This window comes from Anser cygnoides, chromosome 1, assembly GCF_040182565.1.
Source record: "Anser cygnoides isolate HZ-2024a breed goose chromosome 1, Taihu_goose_T2T_genome, whole genome shotgun sequence".
NCBI lineage: Eukaryota > Metazoa > Chordata > Aves > Anseriformes > Anatidae > Anser > Anser cygnoides.
This window is the reverse complement of record NC_089873.1, coordinates 155,574,299-155,593,230: the sequence shown is the minus strand read 5'-3', so window position 1 is coordinate 155,593,230 and position 18,932 is coordinate 155,574,299. Positions and strand designations below refer to the sequence as shown.

Below are 18,932 nucleotides of genomic sequence, written 5' to 3'. Positions count from 1 at the left end.
TCAAGTTAAGATTTTCAGCATAGACCTTCACTGCATTTCCACCTAAAAGTGAATAAATACTTGCATTATGGGGTGGTGTGATATATGTATTTCAGTTATATTTTACATACAAAAATTAAAAAAATAACTTCTTGCCTTTAAAGTTTTATAATCACAGATGAAATGTAGACCAAAAGTAAAACAAAAACAAAAACACAACAAAACAAAACATTAATAAACTAAAAAGAGCTTGTAATGGTGTGGTGTTAATAATATATACATTTTATTTCTACAACTTCTAGGCAATCATGAGTGGTCTTCCTGTGGTTTTATCAGGTTATCATTTATTTACTCCTATAGCAACAAATTCTTAAATAATATTTTCAAATAGTTTATTAAAAAAGCCAACAAGAACAGAACTGCTATAGCATACAGAATTAAGCAGAACTTCTGTTGAAAACAAATTTTCTTACTCCGCTTTCCTGTGGCTGCATAGTGTCTTTGGTAACTAGAAACTCAATTTTGACAATGTAAGTGGTATGAAATACAGGGTCTTTTGCACTTTCTCTCCCATTATAAAGTAATTATTAATAACATTTCCATACTGCTGTTCAGATTCGACCCTTCCATGTTTGCAGGTAGGTGGAGGTCAACACCTAAGGAAGGAAGGAATTTCAGAGATGACAAATGTAATATACTTTGATGACTTTCCAGTACAATCTCAATGCTGGAGAGATACAGCTGCAATAAATATCATTTATTCTGACATCTGGCATAGCTTTTACCAGTAATTATCGGGCATTTTTTATTTTTCCTTTTTCATCACATGGTGCAATTACCAAGTTGTGTTGGTATATTAATAAGACAGAAGACAAAAGAAAAGACGTGTGGGCCAGGAATAAAGCAGGGAAGGAAACTGTCACATTACGGAAGGGCATGACAGCAGGAACCCAAAACCTGCATCCTGGATGTATATTGGTAGTCAGCCAATTCCAGTAGGACGTGTTTAACTCATTTGGTCTTTTCTCTGGCACCATTTCAGTGTGCCCAAATGGATTCCGGACGTGCTCTGTGAAGGCATGGTGGGAAAGCTCATCCTTTCCCAGCCATTCCTGCTGTTACCATTTATTGATCTCAGGTTAACAGTTTGTCTTGTGTCCATGTCTGTCTTCAGCAGAAGTTTTGAAGAACCGTGTATCAATGTTCTTTTAACCGAAACACTGTAGTTTTCATATTTTAGTCTCTAGCATCAACTTCTTTCTTGTGTGTTTATAAATAATTAATATACAACTTTGAAACTCTGTAATACACACCGGAAAGGAAAGTTTTCCTTCAGGAAAAGGGTTTGAGAGATAATGCACCTTGAAAAGATGAGTGATTTAACATATGGGAGATATCTAATATTGGGAAGAACCAAAGAGTTCATTAACTTTTCATCTATTATATTTGACAATAGTATCTCTGTGAATTTTCCATTAAGGCATACATGCTCCAGGTACTACAAAATACAGTTTTACCTCCAAAGGACTATGAACTAAGCACTAGAGATAGTCAAACTGTACAGAAGTTGTCCGTTTTATCTACAAGTTTGATTCCTTTGCTTGTGTGACTGAGATAACAAAACCATTGCTCTAATTGGAGCTCAGCTAGGAGTCTTGCAATTTCCAGATGTGCTAGTTGTAGTCACTCTAAATTGTAAGCTATTTTTGGTTTGATCCTTTCTCAGACATACAGTTAAACTGACTCAAGTCTTTGCTTGATTTAATAACATCCAGGAGTACGTATGTGCAGTATGGAATTTGGACATTCACAATGGTGTGCGTTTCCTGGAAAAAGTAATGAGATCAGTCAAGAGGACGTAGCTAGGAAATTGTAGCTTTGAGTTTTCCTGCTGTCCTGTGATCATTCTTTTTCAGTCTAACACCATTCCTTGATTTCCTGACAGTCTGAGAAACGGAGTATTCCTTAAGCTGCTGTACAGGGAACACAGAGATTTTTATGTGAACCCAGGATTTTTAAGCCTGCTTCACTGCAGTGTACTACAGACTTTATTTTTCAGGTAACTTCCCATTGGCGGATTTTGCAAGTACCATCATTTGTGTTTCTCCCACATCCCGTGAGCTTTCTTCATGGTGTGACCTGACAGCGCTTGAAATTGATACGCTCACTTGTCGTCTGAGTATTTTCAATACAGTTCTTTTGTATCCTTTGCATGCAAAGAAATAGATGAAAGGGTCTAGGCAGCAATTAAAATTCATCAGAAACACAGTATAATGGAGTGACTTCTGGAAAATTTGCTCTTCGCTGCACAAGGGTGGGTTCTGAAGCTTCTTAATCATGTGTTGTATGATTGCAACATGATAAGGGGTAAAGCAGATGACGAACACTATAATTACAAATATGATGGTGTTGATGGCTTTTTTGTTTATCCCTGATTTTTCAGTCAGTGGATTTTCCTTGGCTGTTTGAAAAAGCTTGCAGCTAATTTGAGAGTAACAAAATAGTATAATTCCAAGGGGAATAAGGTATCCTACTAAACAGGCAGCAAGAAGTATAAATGGTAGATGGGCTATTTTTTCAAAGTTTGGGTATTCCATACATGTAGTCCTTTCATTTTCTTCATGTGTCATGGGTTGTATAAGTAACGGGAAAGTCTGACTGAATACAAGAAACCAGATAAACACACAAATACCCTTGGCGTATTTAATCCTTCTGATCTTGTATCGGAAGGGATGGACGACAGCAAAAAACCTGTCAATGCTCAGAAACGTCATGAAGTTTACACCTGCGTAAGTGTTGATGTAAAACAAGAGAGCAGTTATTCGACATAATGCTTCTCCAAAAGGCCAGTGGAAACCCAGGGCGTAGTAGGCTATCCTTGTAGGCAAGGCGATACAAAACAATAGGTCTGAGAAGACGAGATTTGTTGAATAGAGAGTGGTAGAATTGATCTTCTTTCTGTTCTTGAAAATGACTGTGAGGGCGATTGTGTTTCCAAGCACTCCGAAAATTAAGATGAGGCTGTAGAAGACCGACAGGAGTATCCTTGCTGTATCTTTATGTTCATATAAGTCACAGGTAGAACCGTTTGTCTGAGAAGTTGTGGAAGTGTCCATTTCTGCAACCGCTGTTTCTGCAGGAAGCTCAGTAGACCTAACATGAAAAAACAAAAGGGGACATTTTGTAATATGTGTAGATAAACTTCTTCTGCAAAACAACGGTCAACCTACATTGCAAAAAGCAAGATTGTAAAAAACTGAAATGAAACTTCATTGTGGTGAAAGACTTTCAAGCCTCTTTCCAAAAAAAACAAACAAACAAACAGATGGCTCTATCTGGCTTTTCTATTTCCATCTCAATGCCTTCTCTCCTGAAAAAAATGAGACAACGGGCAAAGTAATAAACCAGGGATGCCATATACTTAGAAAGTGAAGCTTACAGGCAGATGGGCAGGAGGTGGGCGGCTGTTCATAGCAATCCGAGAGGAAAAGGGAGTCTGAAGATACCACATGATAAATGAGCATATGAAGTCCCCAAGGGTCAGTCAAGCAGACAAAATCTTTGAAATGTATTGCTGATAATTTTTAGGTAGTTTTTATTTCTAAGGATTCACTTTGTGATGGTTTAACTTGTTTGGAGAAAATATTTTTTTTTCAGCATTCCTGCTTACCATACTGACATAATAATTCAGCCTGTTTAATGCTATTGCAAAGAATTGGCTTTTGCAGTCTAATTCAAATATTGTTTATATATATAAATTGATAAGACTACTACTTCAGTCTCTTATTAATCATGCTGCAAAAGAGAGAAATCGCAGCAAAAGTATTTCACGTGTTATGATTTAGTGCATTTTGGAAATTGTTTAACCTGAATGGTCAAAAATGACATGGAAGAAATGCAAAGTGGCAGTGGTTTGGGGGACTTAAAATAAAAAAATGAGTTAGCAGAATTTTAGAAATGGAAAGGACCCTGTCCTGCTGATGTTGCTTCCAGTGCAGAATATTTTCAGTTGTGTTGTTACACCTAACAGTTTCACACCCTAGGCATAAATGGCAGAAAGGATGGGGCATCTAATGGTACTCCTTAAGCAGCTGTTCTGCAAAATAGTCCCTAAAGTCTGAAGAATTTAGCTAACAAATCACAGAGAGAACTCTCTGTTATAGATTAGTACCATCCTTAAAGTATCTGTCATTTTTATGGTTTTCCTTCTTAGCTGTTCCTCATTGAAACTGTTCCTTAAGTATATGATCACCGCGAGTCCGTAAAGAAAAGGCATTTTGCATTGGGTTTACACGGCAAGGTTTTGGTAGCAGGGGGCTGCAGGAGTGGCCTGTGTGAGAAGAATTCAGAAGCTGCCCCTTGTCAGATCAGACCAGTTTCAGCCAGCTCCAAAGGGACCCGGCACTGCCCAGAGCTGAGCCAATAAGCGATGTTGTTTGCACCTCTGTGAGAGCAGATTTAAGAAAGGAAAAAAAAAAAAAAAAGTGCTGCACAACAGCAGCTGGGAGAGCGAGGAGTGAGGAACAGCCCTGCAGCCCCCCAGGTCAGTGCAGCAGGAGGGCAGGAGGTGCTCCAGGCAGGCAGCAGCAGTTCCCCTGCGGCCTGTGGAGAGGCCCCTGGTGGAGCAGGCTGTCCCCCTGCAGCCCACGGGTCCCACACGGAGCAGATCTCCACGCTGCAGCCCGTGGAGGAGCCCCCGGTGGAGCAGGTGGAGGTGGCCTGGAGGAGGCTGCGGCCCATGGAGAGCCCCCGCAGGAGCAGGCCCCGGGCCGGAGCTGCAGCCCGTGGAGAGGAGCCCACGCAGGAGCAGGGGTCTGGGGGGAGCTGCCGCCCGTGGGGGACCCGTGCTGGAGCAGTTTGCTCCTGGGGGATGGACCCCGTGGTACGGAGCCGTGTGGGAGCAGTTCTTGAAGAGCTGCTGCCTGTGGGCAGCCCCCGCAGGCTCAGTTCGGGAAGGACGGCATCCCGTGGGGGGGACCCCGCGTGGAGCAGGGGCAGGGAGGGACCGTGAGGGAGTGGTGGGGATAAAGCATTAGGAACTGACCGCAGCCCCCATGCCCTGTTCCCCTGCGCCACTCGGGGGGAGGAGGAAGGAGAGGGTGGATGGTGAGGAAGGTGTTTGTAGTTTTGCTTTGTTGTTTCTCACCTGTCTGGCTTGTTAGTAATAGGTCATAAATTACATTAATCTCCCTATGCTGAGTGTGTTTTGTCCATGACGATAATTGTTGAGTGATCTCTCTGTTCTTATCTCTCCCGTTGAGCCCTGTTCATCATCTTTTCTCCTCCTTTCCCTTTGAGGAGGGGGAGTTGGAGAGCGGTTGTGGTAGATAGAGCTCAGCTGCCCAGCTGAGTAAAACCACCACGTGTTTCCCACTCTTTTGACTGTGAAGAGCGGTTGTATCTTTCAGTTCTTGCTGGAGAGACTGCATGTGAAAAGAAGTGAGATGATTTTATTCCCTGTGCTCTCCAGAAAACCTGTAGGAAAATTTCCAATAGCCAACCAGGCACATTGCAGTCACACACTGTGTATGTGTTCATACACTCTTGTAAGAAGGTGATCACCAGGAGAATATTCTTGTGAAAGTCTTTCAACATCACTGCTGCAAGCACCATCACTTCGTAATTATACAGTGCTCTATTTATGCAGTTACATATATTTAAAAAAAAAAAAAACAAAACAGAAGAAATTATTCTTATGTACAGTCTGGGATGCTCTCAGCAATCACTCTAATTGGTCCTTTTCAAAATCTTCAGGCCGCTTGTGTCTTTATGACTGTGATGTGTCTATATTTCTGCAGATATTAAATATTAGTGCTAGTTTTGATATCAGACATCTTTGCCATCTGGATGACTCATACAAACTGTCAGCCTGTGTATCTGCACTTATATGGATTAAAGTAGTAGTCAAAACAAGATTGCTTCTGCTTTAATGCAGAATATCTGGAGATAAAAGCTGTTGTAAACTGATTTTTACATCCATCTGATATCTTTAATTAAAGCATCTAGGTTATTTCCGAGGATCTGCCTTTCAATGCACAATATTTGCAAACAACTGCAACCTGCTGTACCTTAAAGAAGTCTTTATAGAAAATACTTTCCATTTTACATGTTTTAAACTATACCTTTTATAAAGTATTAATTATCTTTTAGTTAACTTGTGGAGGCATTGAAAGGTTAGTATCTTCTTTCATGTTTTGATGAGGTTGTCCTATTTATTTCAGGTTGTTCACAATTAATTTACCTGCAACATGTATTATAATCCAGTTTGATCAGACTTCTGCCTAGGTTAGCAGGGGTATGTAAGGTTCCTTGTAAACACTAAACCTGCAGATAATGGATCTCAAATTCCTGATTTTTACCTAACTGTAGACTCCATATATGAAGATACATGAGTAAGTTATATTACATGTGATTAAGGAAGAAATTTAGCATCCGAATACTATATCAAGTCTATACACTAGCTATCAAGTCAATATCAAGTCTTGTACAGGCTGTAGGAAAGACAGGTGAGTGATTTCCGACTGATAAATGTACAGTGTTGTGATTCTTAAAGATACCAGGGAAGCACGTAGCATGTGTCAAGATGTGAAGACTGCATTCGGGGTTGGAAGTTAAATCTGATCTGGGAGCACTGTGGCTTGAATACAGGAATTGAATTGGTAAAAATCAGCTCTGTAGCTGTTGCACAGATTTAAGAATGTCTGGAATGTCTAAGAATGTGTCTTCCATATAGAAGCACGCAGCGTGGTTCATTTTACTTAAGTGTAACAGGCTGCTTTTTGCAGAAAATGTGGGGTTTTGTAGGCATCTGGATAAGAGTTGGTGAGGTATTTTGGTTTGTTCTGTCTCTCTTATTTGTATGTTTCTGACTTCAGACTCGCAGCATGACATCTATCTTCTACCCATGTCTTCCTTGAAATTTAGGTAAAATCATTTCTTAAACATATGCAAAGAAAAATTATCTAAGATTTATGATAAACAGTTCCATAGCAGTGACTACCTACAGTATATTCATGGCATAATTTTATTTTCTGTTCACTGTAATGTGATAGTTTTTGTTCATAAATAATATGTAAGGTTGTCACATACATTCATTTGTCTATCAATGTTCATAAAATGTAGAATATCTACTATTTGAACACATTTACGTATGACTTAGGAAAATATCTATAATTTCACTGACTTTTTTTCTGACATCAGTAGAATTTCATAAAATGTCATCTACTTCGTGCTGTAAAATAGAATCTTCTACTTCATCGTAATACAGTCATCTAGAAATTGTTGTTACTCAAAATAGGGTGTTCACCCTTGTGTAAAAACATAGCTATATTGAAAAAGGAGTCCAGCCAGGAGAGAGCGTGTGTCTATCCATGGTGCTGGCATGGACACACGTCGGGAGTGGCTAACTTGAGCAGCTCTTTCCCTTTTCCCATCCTTCCCCACTCTATCACAAGGCAAGCACAGGTGCGTTCCTGGTTCCTAAAGAAGTTCTCTAGTTGCACGGTGGAACAAACTGGCCACAAACAGATGAGAAGAAAGCCAGAGAACCGCAGCTCGTGCACTTCCAGGTCAGCGTGCACGTTGTTGCTCCTTGGAAGAGGATATCACCAGGCTCTTCGGCTTGCCGTGGGAGTCAGCCCCGGGCAGGGATTCCCTTTGATCCTCTGCTATCCCCAAAATATTTTGCCTGCTAAAGTAGGGCACACGTTTTACAATACTCTAGATTAGTATTAGTATTCAGTTTGTATATAGCTATGTGTGGGCATTTTCAAGCAGTCACTGTGATGTCTAGCTGCTACGTTTCCTGAATATATTTCGTATTTTTAAAAAAACAGTTGAGATGCTCTATCTGTCTTGGGGCTCAAACAGATGATAAAGTTGCTGCCATATCACAATTTAATGTACATCAGCTGAGCTATGGTAACTTCTTTGTACTTCTGAGCTCCTGTTGTTGTTGGATGAACTCCGTTTCACCTCAGCAGGCATTTCAGCTTTTCTTGTCAATCTTGAACCAGGCTGCTTTTAAAATAGTAATTTCTTCCTGAAAGGGCATCTAGACTATTGAGTAAAACAAGATAGTTTTCGAGCCCTATTCCTTGTGTCAGGTTGCTATTTATTTCTTGGCAGCAAGCCTTAGTGATCGGTCTACTATACATACACAGCATATGCCATACTCCGCAGAACGTATCTGAAAAAACAACAGCAGCCCTAATTTGTGTGCCCTAGAACCTTATGAGGACATGGCTGTGCACCGTCACGAATGCAGACACACCGCTGAAACTAACCTTGGGAGTCACTACCAGAGCGTTTGCTCTTCTCTGTTGACGGATTAAATACCCCTCTCCAGTGGCCTATGGGGTTTATTAATGATATTATTTTGAAGTATATGTTTGGAGGGAAAAAAATAAATTGTTAATTTACTTTACCGATTTAGTAATTTTAGAAAACATTGCCACAGTTTTCTGGCAGAGGTATGTAAGAAATTTTAAGGCATGAAGTTTTTAAAATTCCTGTCTTGAGTATTGTAAAGAAGGTTATTTAGGTTTTTACTTTTTTCTGAGTTTGCAGACATGAAGTCCTCGATGACACTGATAAAGTTCTAGTGCAGAGAGACCACTTACTCATTTAATGAGGCCTCCCATGTAATCAAGGTTACGTTAGTATTTTAGTTGTTTGTGTATGGATTCCACTGTCTTGATTCACAGCATATTTTCCACAAGGGTATTTGGTCTTGACTTGGAGAACTTGAGAGGGAGAATTAGCCCTTTGTATTGGAGTATTGTTTAGTCAACCTCCCTGTCAAAAATGTGGGTGTCTGTTATTTTTCTCCAAAATCAATTTGCAGATGCTGTTTTTGTTGAGCCTTTCTTCTTAGAATAAAGACTGCTTTAGCAAATAGTCCGTCTGCCCACAGAGGTGTTTATACGGTCTTGTTGTTTTGGCAATTCAAGGTGAGCGTCTCAGATGTCTCACCGTAAGGCAAAATAATCTGTGACTTCTGCTCTAACTCCAGTTCAGTCCGCTACGGGAGATGGGATTCCAGGTGCTGGCATGCTTGAAGGTGTCCTCACCACCGTGTCCCTGTTTTTTCTGCTCTGTGGGTTAGGAATCAGACGGAGGTGGATAGCATTGCACTGGGAGCTTGTGATGTTAGCTCACTGTGATCCCGGAGTGCTTCCCCAAATCACTGTGTCCTAGGGTATCTCCAGTCTGTGGGCGTGGCCATGGTTCTCTGCTTCTTCCTGGGAGGACCTTACGCCTGGGAGAGTCTAAAGTTAATATTATGCCCAGCTTACAACCAGTGTGGCTTGTGCCTTATTGTTCTGTCTCTTGCCATTTTCAAGTTTTAGCACTGTATTTGCTTTCTGATCGTTGATGAAATACGTTGACATACACTCACTCAGTAATGTGTTTTTTTTTCTTTAACCAATTACTTGATGAGATTTGTTAGCTAGCTGGCTTTTAATCTGTTCTCTGTGGTTGCCTGATGTTTTACAGCCATAGTATCTACTCAGAAAAAAATCACAGTACCAGGTCAAGCTGCTTATAAAATCTAAAATGTGTTAAATCTGTGCAGGTGCCTTTGTCAGCCAGTTTTGTAATCTCATCAAAGAAGGAAATTAAGTTCTTTTAGGAATTTGGTTTTCTGTGAAAACGTTTGACTGGCATTAGTTACTTGTTTTACATCTGTAGCACAGTACACAAGAGCCCAGCTCAGGGTAGACTTCCCACTGTGAAGGGTATTGGATGAATGGAAATGGTGGCTCCAGTTTGGAAGTATGTAATCCAAAGCCCGGGTTCTCTGAGCTGTGTCTGTATGATGGCCTTTACACGTAGGATACCGGTGTTGCATGTATTCAACTATTAAAGTGCATAAACCTAAGCTATGAGCCAGCAATTGTAGCGTTACAAACTTAGATTATGTGGTTTAAATAATAAATTTAAATTGTAAATTTGTGTATGAGTATCTGAGGGGAGGGTGTCTAGAGGATGGAGCCGGTCTCTTTTCAGTGGTGCCCAGCGACAGGACGAGAGGCAACGGGCACAAACTGAAGCACAGGAAGTTCATTCTGGTTATGAGAGGGCGCTTCTTTACTGTGAGGGTGACAGAGCACTGGCACAGGTTGCCCAGAGAGGTTGTGGAGTCTCCTTCTCTGGAGATATTCAAAACCTTCCTCGATGCCATCCTGTGCAATGTGCTCTAGGTGATCCTGCTCGGCAGGGGGGGCAGACTAGATGATCTTCAGAGGTCCCTGCCAACCTCGGCCTTTTGCACTTCTGTGATTCTGTGAAATTATGTGCAAGCAGTGATACAAAGCTGTCTCTCTGTAAACTAAATGAGTTTTCCTCCTGTTATCATCTCCTACTTTCGGTATAGGAACACCATCTGTTTTTTGTTTGTTTTTGTTTGTTTTTAGCAGGAGAGAGAATATATAAAATACTTCAACTGCATATTGTAATCTAATGTGTGATTCGTCTGTCTCTCTCTTTGTAATTTTTTCTCTTTTTTTGTGATGAGTCCCTGGTTCATCTGTCCAGCAGCTAATTTAAGAGGGATACCAATTAAATTCTCGGGAAGGCATGGCAAGTCGTTAGAAAGCTCTGTCCTGGCTCGGTACATAGTAGGATTTAGTCACTTCGAGATGGATGAACATTGTTGCTTTAACAAAGTGCAACGGGGAATAACACTGTTTAGGTATGCATAAAGAGTACAAATGAGAGTAGTCCTCTATAGGTCTAAGCTGTTAAGTCTTAGAGAATTTATAAACAGTGGAAGATGGGAACTATGCAATGCTGTGGTAGTATAGGTTTAATGTTTTCCTTAATCTCTAAAATTAATTTTCTTTTGACCAGTAATATTTACTGGCTGAAATTCTAATTTAACATACACGTGGTCTTGACTGCAGTGTAAGTTTTATGTATTTGAGAAAAAGCGTTTGTTTCAACTAAGTTATGTTCATTAAGTGTGCCTGCTAAGTTGCATATTAGAGTGCTTTGTTATTATGTAAAGGTTCATATACCTAAGAAAGCTGCACATATCTAGACATGTATTACCAGCTTGGGAACTACACGTGGTTAATAAAAGCTGAGGCAAGAGACAGGCGTGTCCTAAAGCTTCCTGTTTCTTTCTAATGCTGTAACCCTCACGTTCTTTTAGTTCATTATGTTAATTTACAGTTTTCAGAGCTGTTGAGTTTTGTGTCCAAAATTGCAACGAGTAAGCCTGATGACTGAATCCACAGGTCACTACCCATGGCTAATTTTGGTGAGATAGTTTCCAGTCTAGTGCTTTTACTCTTCCGTAGTATAAACCCAAATTTGAGAATCCAAATCGTGCATCGCACGAATTAAATTCTCTTAATGATGGCTATGAAGAATTAAAATATTCTTTAAACGTTTCTAACAGAATTTGCAGATGCAGACTGTATGGGATCTTTATGGTTCAGCTTTCATCTACTACTCTTTTACAAAGTTGCATGACAATTGCATTTTGTGTCCTAAAATAATAAAAGTTACGGTAAAGTAAGTGAAATGGAAGTAAAGTTGAGTTGAAATGCTGCATAATTAGTTAAAGGAAAAGTGGAAGACGTGTATGTGTCTAGCTCTTATCTGTTGGATCTGTCTTTCCCAATGTGATCCCTGCTATGGAAGTGTGAGAATTATCCAACCTAAATCATGTTTTCCAAAGATGCATGCTAATGTGAAGAGCCATGCTCATGATGAGAAGATTAACCTCCCTTCAGTTTACTTGCTTAAGTCTATTTAATGTAAAAAAGAGAGAGCCTAAAAAATAGCAAATAAGCAAAAGAAAAACCTTAGCCACAGCTACATTCCTGCAAGTAGACGGAAAGAAAGGTCAAAAAAGATACAAATAAGGAATTTGTATCATAGTAACTAGAAAAAGTGCACACCTTGTATTTTTTTTTCTGGCCAGATCATATGGAACCTGTGCAGGTACGGTCTTTAATTAATTTTAGAGATTAAAACTTCATGACTTTAGTTTAAATTTGTTATTCGTGTACATACTCCTCAATCTCTGAACACAGAGATAAGATTTGAGCTGTTAAAGACTAATTGCCTGGTAAGCTTTCAGTCCCCTTGTCTCTATTCAGGAGGAGCCATGGAAATGTTAGGCAGACCTCTTATATTCTGTGCCTAAGGGCATGCATGCCACCTCTTTGTTTTATTGTAAATGATAGTTGAGTTGCTGCCTGTTGAACAGTCTGTCTTGTTTTGCCAGTATTACATAAAAAATATATCCTGTTTAATAGGAAGGTGTATAAAAATTGTATCACTTGTAATACTTCTTTAGCTTTGTGGCATGAAGATCAGTAATAGGGAGATATATAGTTGGTGATTGCAATTCAGGAAAAGAATGCTTTCTAAAAACTTTGAAAGAAACGTGTCAGGTGAGAGAGGAATCAGCTCATAAAATTTAGGATTTCTAAAATATTCTGCTTCACTATTCAGACATGAGAAGAGTGACTGAGGAGCTCTTGAGCAGAGAATAAAGACAAGTAGCGCGTATGAATGAGCAAGCTGTGCATTCACTGCCATAGTACAGATTTGTTTTAAGGCTTTCTCCTAGTATTAAAGTATTTTGCAAGGTTCAGTGAATGACTTAAGAACTGCAGTGTTTCGCTTAATACTTGAACAGTAGTTACTTTGCATTAGTATCATTTAAACTACTTTTACTGAAAAAGCTAAGATAATGCAATATCAAACATTTATTTCTGATTATCAAAATTATTAGAAATGTTATTTTAAGAAATCAGTGATATAAGAACACATTTGAAATAACTTGTTGATGTTGTGGATCATCTGGCATTTTAATAAGAAATAAGAAATAACAAGTAGCATATTAATATGGCAATGTAAAATGTTACAGAATTTATTCTACAAGCCTTGTCTCTCCTACTACATGAACATATTCATAATAATGCAATAAAGAAATTATCTTTCTGGAATTGTTTGCTGTTCAGTGAAGAAAAAAAAAAGTTATTCTTGTCTGTACTTACATATCCGTAGCTTCTTAGATCCTCTGAGCAGCTAAGGGCATTAGCAGGATGGCTTGACTGTGAAAGTTTACCCTTGCACATTGTTTTCAAGACTGATTACGTGAGTCTCTTTTGTGGGAGGGGTAGATTTTTTTTCATGTGCTTAAAAAAAACCTTGTTTGTATGCTGGTCTTGATTTGCTGCCTACAGTTTTATGGGATGTGAAAGCATCTATTTTTAATTCTTTTGCAATTAGTCTGTTCAAAGAGAGTAATTCGAAATGCCTCCCCCACCACAAGCTACGCGTTACCGACTTTCATAGAAGGGACTTTACCCAGAGGTTTTCTTGACGAATTGTTGACCAACCGAAAAATCCTGAGTGAAAAACGTGGCTTATATTACATCTGCATTAAAAAAAAAAAAAAAAAAGGAAAATCAGTAACCCACAACACCAAAATTTAGTTTGGAGCTAAGAGCAGTATGATCGGTACATGCTTTAAAATCGCTTCTTACTGATCAGATCTGACACAGCACAAGAAAACCTCAGGCTTGGGGCATGCTGATACGCTGTGTAAAAACAGGCGTCTCAACAGCCCGCGTACATTCCCAGCAGTGTTTTAGAATCGTAATGATGAGGCTTTACAGAAATGCCCTTTGAAAAATCGTGAGGGAGTTGAGGAGCCTGGCTGGTTCTAGAGATTAGTGAGGATGTGTAACTTGGTAAGCTTATTGCATTTTGAGCAAGGATACAAACTGTAGTAATACACACACAAGGTATACACATTAAAGTAAATAGCTTTTAGAACACACGTTGGATTGTGCTAAAATGATGTCGGTAAGTATAGGTGGGAATAGGAAAGGAATGGGATGTCAAGCTGCGAGGGAACCTGTAGGCACCTGGAATAACCTTGTTTCTGGGTAAGGACCCTTGATCTGACAGCGAAACCGTGTGTTTGCTGAAAAGGTTATGGAGATCAGAGATAGATGGAAAACCCTGCCATTTGCTGTTAGAGGCGGTGGCTGAGTGTTACGTGGGATTTTCCCCACAAATTCATACTGATCGTTCATGACTGCGAAAGGCAGTTTATCTTTCAAGTGGCCTCATTTAAGTGGCCCGATTCTCAAAAATGAGCAAGTAGGCACGACGATGCCGGTCTTGGCGGGTCCAACGCGTGCGGAGGTGGGATGCTTCTTGGGAGAGCTCGGGCGGTGTTCACAGGGCGAGCTTCTGGTGACACTGCCACGCAGGATGTGTGCAGGGACAGGACCTTGCCTGACGTGTCTGCCTCGTCAGGAAGCCTGAAGTAAATGCAGATTTTGTGACACAGTTCAACTTCACTAAACGTATCTCGTCTCACAGGAAATGTCCTTGCTGTAGCAGAATGAAACAGAGCCCTGCTAGTTACTTCTGTGCTTACTTGGAGCTTTTAGGTGGCACCACACCACGATTTTCAGTGCTAAGCTCCCACTGCAGGCACGGCGTGGTTCTCCTCAGATGGCAAGGAGCTGAAGTGCCTGATGTAGAATTTCCTGCTCTTCATTTTTTATGTGCATTTATCCTCCAACACCATATTAAGAAGGTATTTGAGAGAACTTACTGGACTTATTGTAGATTTTTTTCTCTGTAGTTGTCAAATTATTTTAAAATTATTTAGCTTCATCAGAGAATAAAATCTCTTTAAATGAAGTAATGAGACTTAACTACTTTTTAAACGGAAATTACAGAGGGAACTTGCTTCATATGTACACAGAGTCATACTGCAGTGTGGTTCCCTGTCCAGCAGCAAAAATATGTGGTTGAAATGAGAAATTTCTAGATACAAAGGCAGGTAGTAGTCTTTGCTCGGGGGCTGACATTAATACCACAACTTCATATTAAAGGAAATGATCATTTCAAAATAGCTGTAGCATTATGAAAATAATACCAAAATGCATTTCCTGCTCTGATCTGATAAAATATTACTTTTCTTTGATTAATATACATTACTGGATTGTACCCTTGGAGCTACGCTTGTACATTAGCCACCAATCCAGCCCAGCCTCACAGGATGTTAATTGCTTGATCTGAATGATACAGATTGCATTCCTCTCCACCGTTTATCTTTCTAGCTATTTGGTTTTTGTCTTACACTGCTGCTGTTTCTCCAACATCTGCCTGCCCCAGAATTTGAAGATTCGAACCCAAAAAAGGTGGCATGTGTCAAAAAGTGTGATTTGTTTGTGTTTACCTTTGGGATGCAGAATTCTAATGTTTTGCTTTTGGCATGCAAGGAGCGTAACATGTAAATTAGTAAACTAATATGTTACTTTCAGAGATGGTTACATCAAAGCAGTGCAGTTAATATTTTGACTACTGTGTTATGATGCCAATGATAATTTATTTTTCTGTCTGCTTGCTTAGTCCCTACTCTATTTGAGCAGTTCGTAAAAGCAACTGAATTTAGCTTTACAGTTCTGTATGTACAGAGCTACTACGCCAGGTAAGAAGTGACTTCTGAAATTATGCAGGGTTTTTATGGATCAACCAGAAAATGAATTCAGCCAGTTCAGTTTCTTATCTTCTGTGCAAAACTGCGCTTCCTTCCAAAACTTTTTTTTGTTTTTGTTTTTTTTCTCTGGGACAGAACTCAGGTATCTTGAACTAATGAGTAGCTGAACCCAGCCCTTTTGTGGACAAATGTTATTTTTCAAGTGACTTGAGTTTGAGGAACAGTAAGTGATGACTCCTCAGTGAGTCATGGTCTTACTGTCTGCTCTCCAGAGGCCAAATAAAATGTGTTAGGTTAAACTGGAGAAATGAGATGTAGTTAAGCACCCAAGCCAGATGAACTTGTGACACTAAAATTTTCAATATATGTTCAACTGTTCTTCTTCAGCAAAATACCCATCTGAACCCCTTCAATGTATTCTTATGCCTCCACATGCCTTCTGCCTCCCTCCAAGTTCTGTCCCAGACTTAGTCCAATGTGAGATTCACTGGCAGACCCCGCCTTTTAGAAAGGTGCAGGCTCCTCTTTCTTGCTGAGCTCAGGCTGTAGGTAATGCTGTCAGTCAAAAAAAGCAGAGCTACCTGGTAAGCTGTCACCATCAATCACTTGAACCACCTCTGCAGACAGCGGATGCAGAGCAGCAGTTGTCAGTGGGTAAGCACAGGTACCGAGCTCTGTAACACCTAGTTGACATTATTAAGGACAATAGTTGTTGCTGTGATGTTATTCTTGATTAGGGTACAGGGTTTGGTGAGCCATGCCTATACCTATCAGCAGTATCCCCCCAAAATGGTTGGTTTGGGCCTTCACAGGAATGGCAGCGTGCTAACCGTGTATTAAAGAAAGGACGAGGATCATGACAATTTTTTTTTCTTTATCCTTATAGTGCTGTAGCCTGTATAAGTCTTTGGTAGTCTGCAAAAATTGCTTTGCACAAGGGCTGTCTATTGAGAATACCTTACTGAAGAAGTTTTAAGTTTTGTATTGTAGCAGGCTGGTAGTATAGAAGTGATCACGTACTCTAGGTCAGCCAGCAGATAGCTGAACAGGGCAACAGAGAACAGTTTTGTGAAAGAATAACAGATATCTTAAGCTTTGCAAAACAAAGGTTGAGAGGCGATATGATTAACTGATCTTTGTAGAAGGAGCTAAAGAACAATGTTAGCATCTTGTTAGTGGTAAACAAATTGCAAGCAAAATTGGAAGAAAGATTCTAGCCTGCAGAAAAGGAAAGTTCTGGATTATCTTGCTGATGGGAAGGGAGGGAAAAGAAAGTGACACTGGTTTAAAATGGAACTGAGCAGTTTATGGAATAAATCATTAGATAGTCTTGGCATTAAAAACTAAAGCTTTTTGTAGGAGCAGTAGACGTCTGACTTTTATCTTCACAAAGGGACTGCAAAGTGATCTGTTGGTCGTATATTTTAGTGAACCCAAAGTTGCAGTGATTCTGCTGAGATGCCCATGGAGAGGAGGAAACTTTCTTTTCTCCTCAAGATGCACAGCTTCACTAAGGGTTGTGACTTGGTTGTCTTGTTATTTTTTTTTTTTTCATCTTTTTTTTTTTTTCTGTATTTCTGTGAAATATTGGCAATTAAATACAGGAATATTGGGTAACGTACCCTACTGTTTCTGCTGGTGTGAAGAAGCTTCAGGCACTGGGGTGTCCTGCTCATGTCTAGCAGAAAGGTTGGGTGCAGTAGATGGTTGCTTGTAGTCCTGGGCTCCATCAGTTAGAGGATCGCAGCTGTCAAGGGCTGTCATATTTCAGGGAGTTACCTGCTTTTAAGGAATATTTTTTGAGACTGCTTAACATTTTCAGAATAAAGGCTGCCACCTTACGCATAATTTGGCAGTATCTGGACAGCCTGTAGAAATGCAGGGTGCTGAATAAACTTGGTAACTTGAGTTACTGATAAAGCACACTTTGTATTATGTGCGGCTGCTTTTATAACTGATATTTTCAGTCCCACAAAAATATGTGGTTGTGAATTTGTCGGGCTGATGTTTTTACAAAGAGCTTAAATGATGTGAAGCAAAGAAAAAGACAGTACCGCAGTTAGTAAATGTAGTGAGTCATTCTGAATAAAATAACAGGTTATTTCTGCAAATTTTAATCCCACAGAACTTCCATTGACAGCAGCAGATATTTTTGCAGAAGTAACATTTAAGTTAGCTACCCGTCTTTTCGTGTGTTTCAGAACCATTGTTTCCTATACTTTGTGCACACAAAACATTTACTAACGTGAAATGTTTTATATTAATCTGCGTTTAATAATCACCCCTTTAAACTCTGAAAAGCCTGTTTCTCTCATGAGAAATGCTAGCCCTCGATTCTTTGTTCTATGCCAGTAGTTTCTACAGAGGCTTATACAGTTGTTTTTTCTCTCAGTGGTACTGTTTCTTCAATTTTTTTTTCCTCCATGCAAAACCAGTCTCATTGCTTCATAGGATGTAGTGTTCTCTTCTGTTTTGCTGTGATTTTTTCACCTCGAATGTTGAAATCTAACACGCTATTCAAAATGAGAACATAATCGTCCTAGGGCCTGCTATTACAGTAGGCCTTTGAGATGGACATGGTGTCTATATAAAGCATTCAAACTCCAGAATTTAATCTTTTGGGTTTCAGAGTTCTTTGTTTTGTTCGAAAATGTTATTTTCTAACCAACATGACTAAAATTAACTTCCTAAACATGAGGCAGGCATAAACTGAGTTTAGTCAGCATATGTGTCTGTGTCCCTTCTTTGCACGTGAACGTCTCAAGTTTCTAGCAGAAGCCAGTCATGGCACTTGGCAGGATATTTACCATGTTGTTCCTGATGTTCCTGTCAGTGTGAGGAACAAAGGGCTGAGGCATGAGGAGAAAGGCAAAGAGAGGAGGAAAAGGGAGAAGTGAAGAGAAAGAGAGAAGTGAAGTAGTCCTTCAATAAAACTAGATGCCGAATCTGACCGTGTCTTACCAAACAATTAACTTAATGAAAAGAGCTAAGTACCAGTCCTTTGATTTACAGCGCATGTGAGGTGGGTCAACCATGGCTGGTCACCAGGTGCCCACCGTGCTGCTCTCTCTCTCTCCCCAGTTCCTCAGCAGGACAGTGGGGAAAATAAAATGGAAAACGTTGCGGATTGAGATGAGGACAGAGAGAGATTGCTCACCATTTACCATCACAGGTGAAACAGAATCAGCTTGGGAAAGATTAAATTATTACCAATTAAAATTATTCTAGGATAGTGAGAAATAAAAGCAAAACTAAAAGTACCTTCCTCTCAATCGCTTTCTTCCCAGTCTCAACATCATTCCTGACTCTCCTACCTCCTTGCCCTAAGCAGCGCAGGGGAACAGGGAATGGGGGCTGCCATCAGTCCCTAACACTTCGTCTCCGCTGCTCCTTCACGGTCCCTCCCTGCCCCTGCTCCACGTGGGGTCCCCCCCACGGGATGCCGTCCTGCCCGAACTGAGCCTGC

At 40.0% G+C, this 18,932-nt stretch overlaps 2 protein-coding genes across 8 annotated transcripts in view; one reads left to right on the top strand and one right to left on the bottom strand.

Moving 5' to 3' along the window:
• The window catches only part of UBAC2 (UBA domain containing 2), a 106,701-nt gene that overhangs the window by 46,885 nt on the left and 40,884 nt on the right, over positions 1–18,932 (top strand). The gene's annotated exons all lie outside the window — the stretch shown is intronic.
• Positions 355–13,111, bottom strand: LOC106031806 (G-protein coupled receptor 183). The gene is made up of 2 exons (XM_013174433.3): positions 12,999–13,111; positions 355–3,132 (listed from the first exon to the last, which is right to left on the bottom strand). Coding segments are annotated over exons 1-2 (1,107 nt in total). The 5' UTR covers positions 13,001–13,111; the 3' UTR covers positions 355–2,027.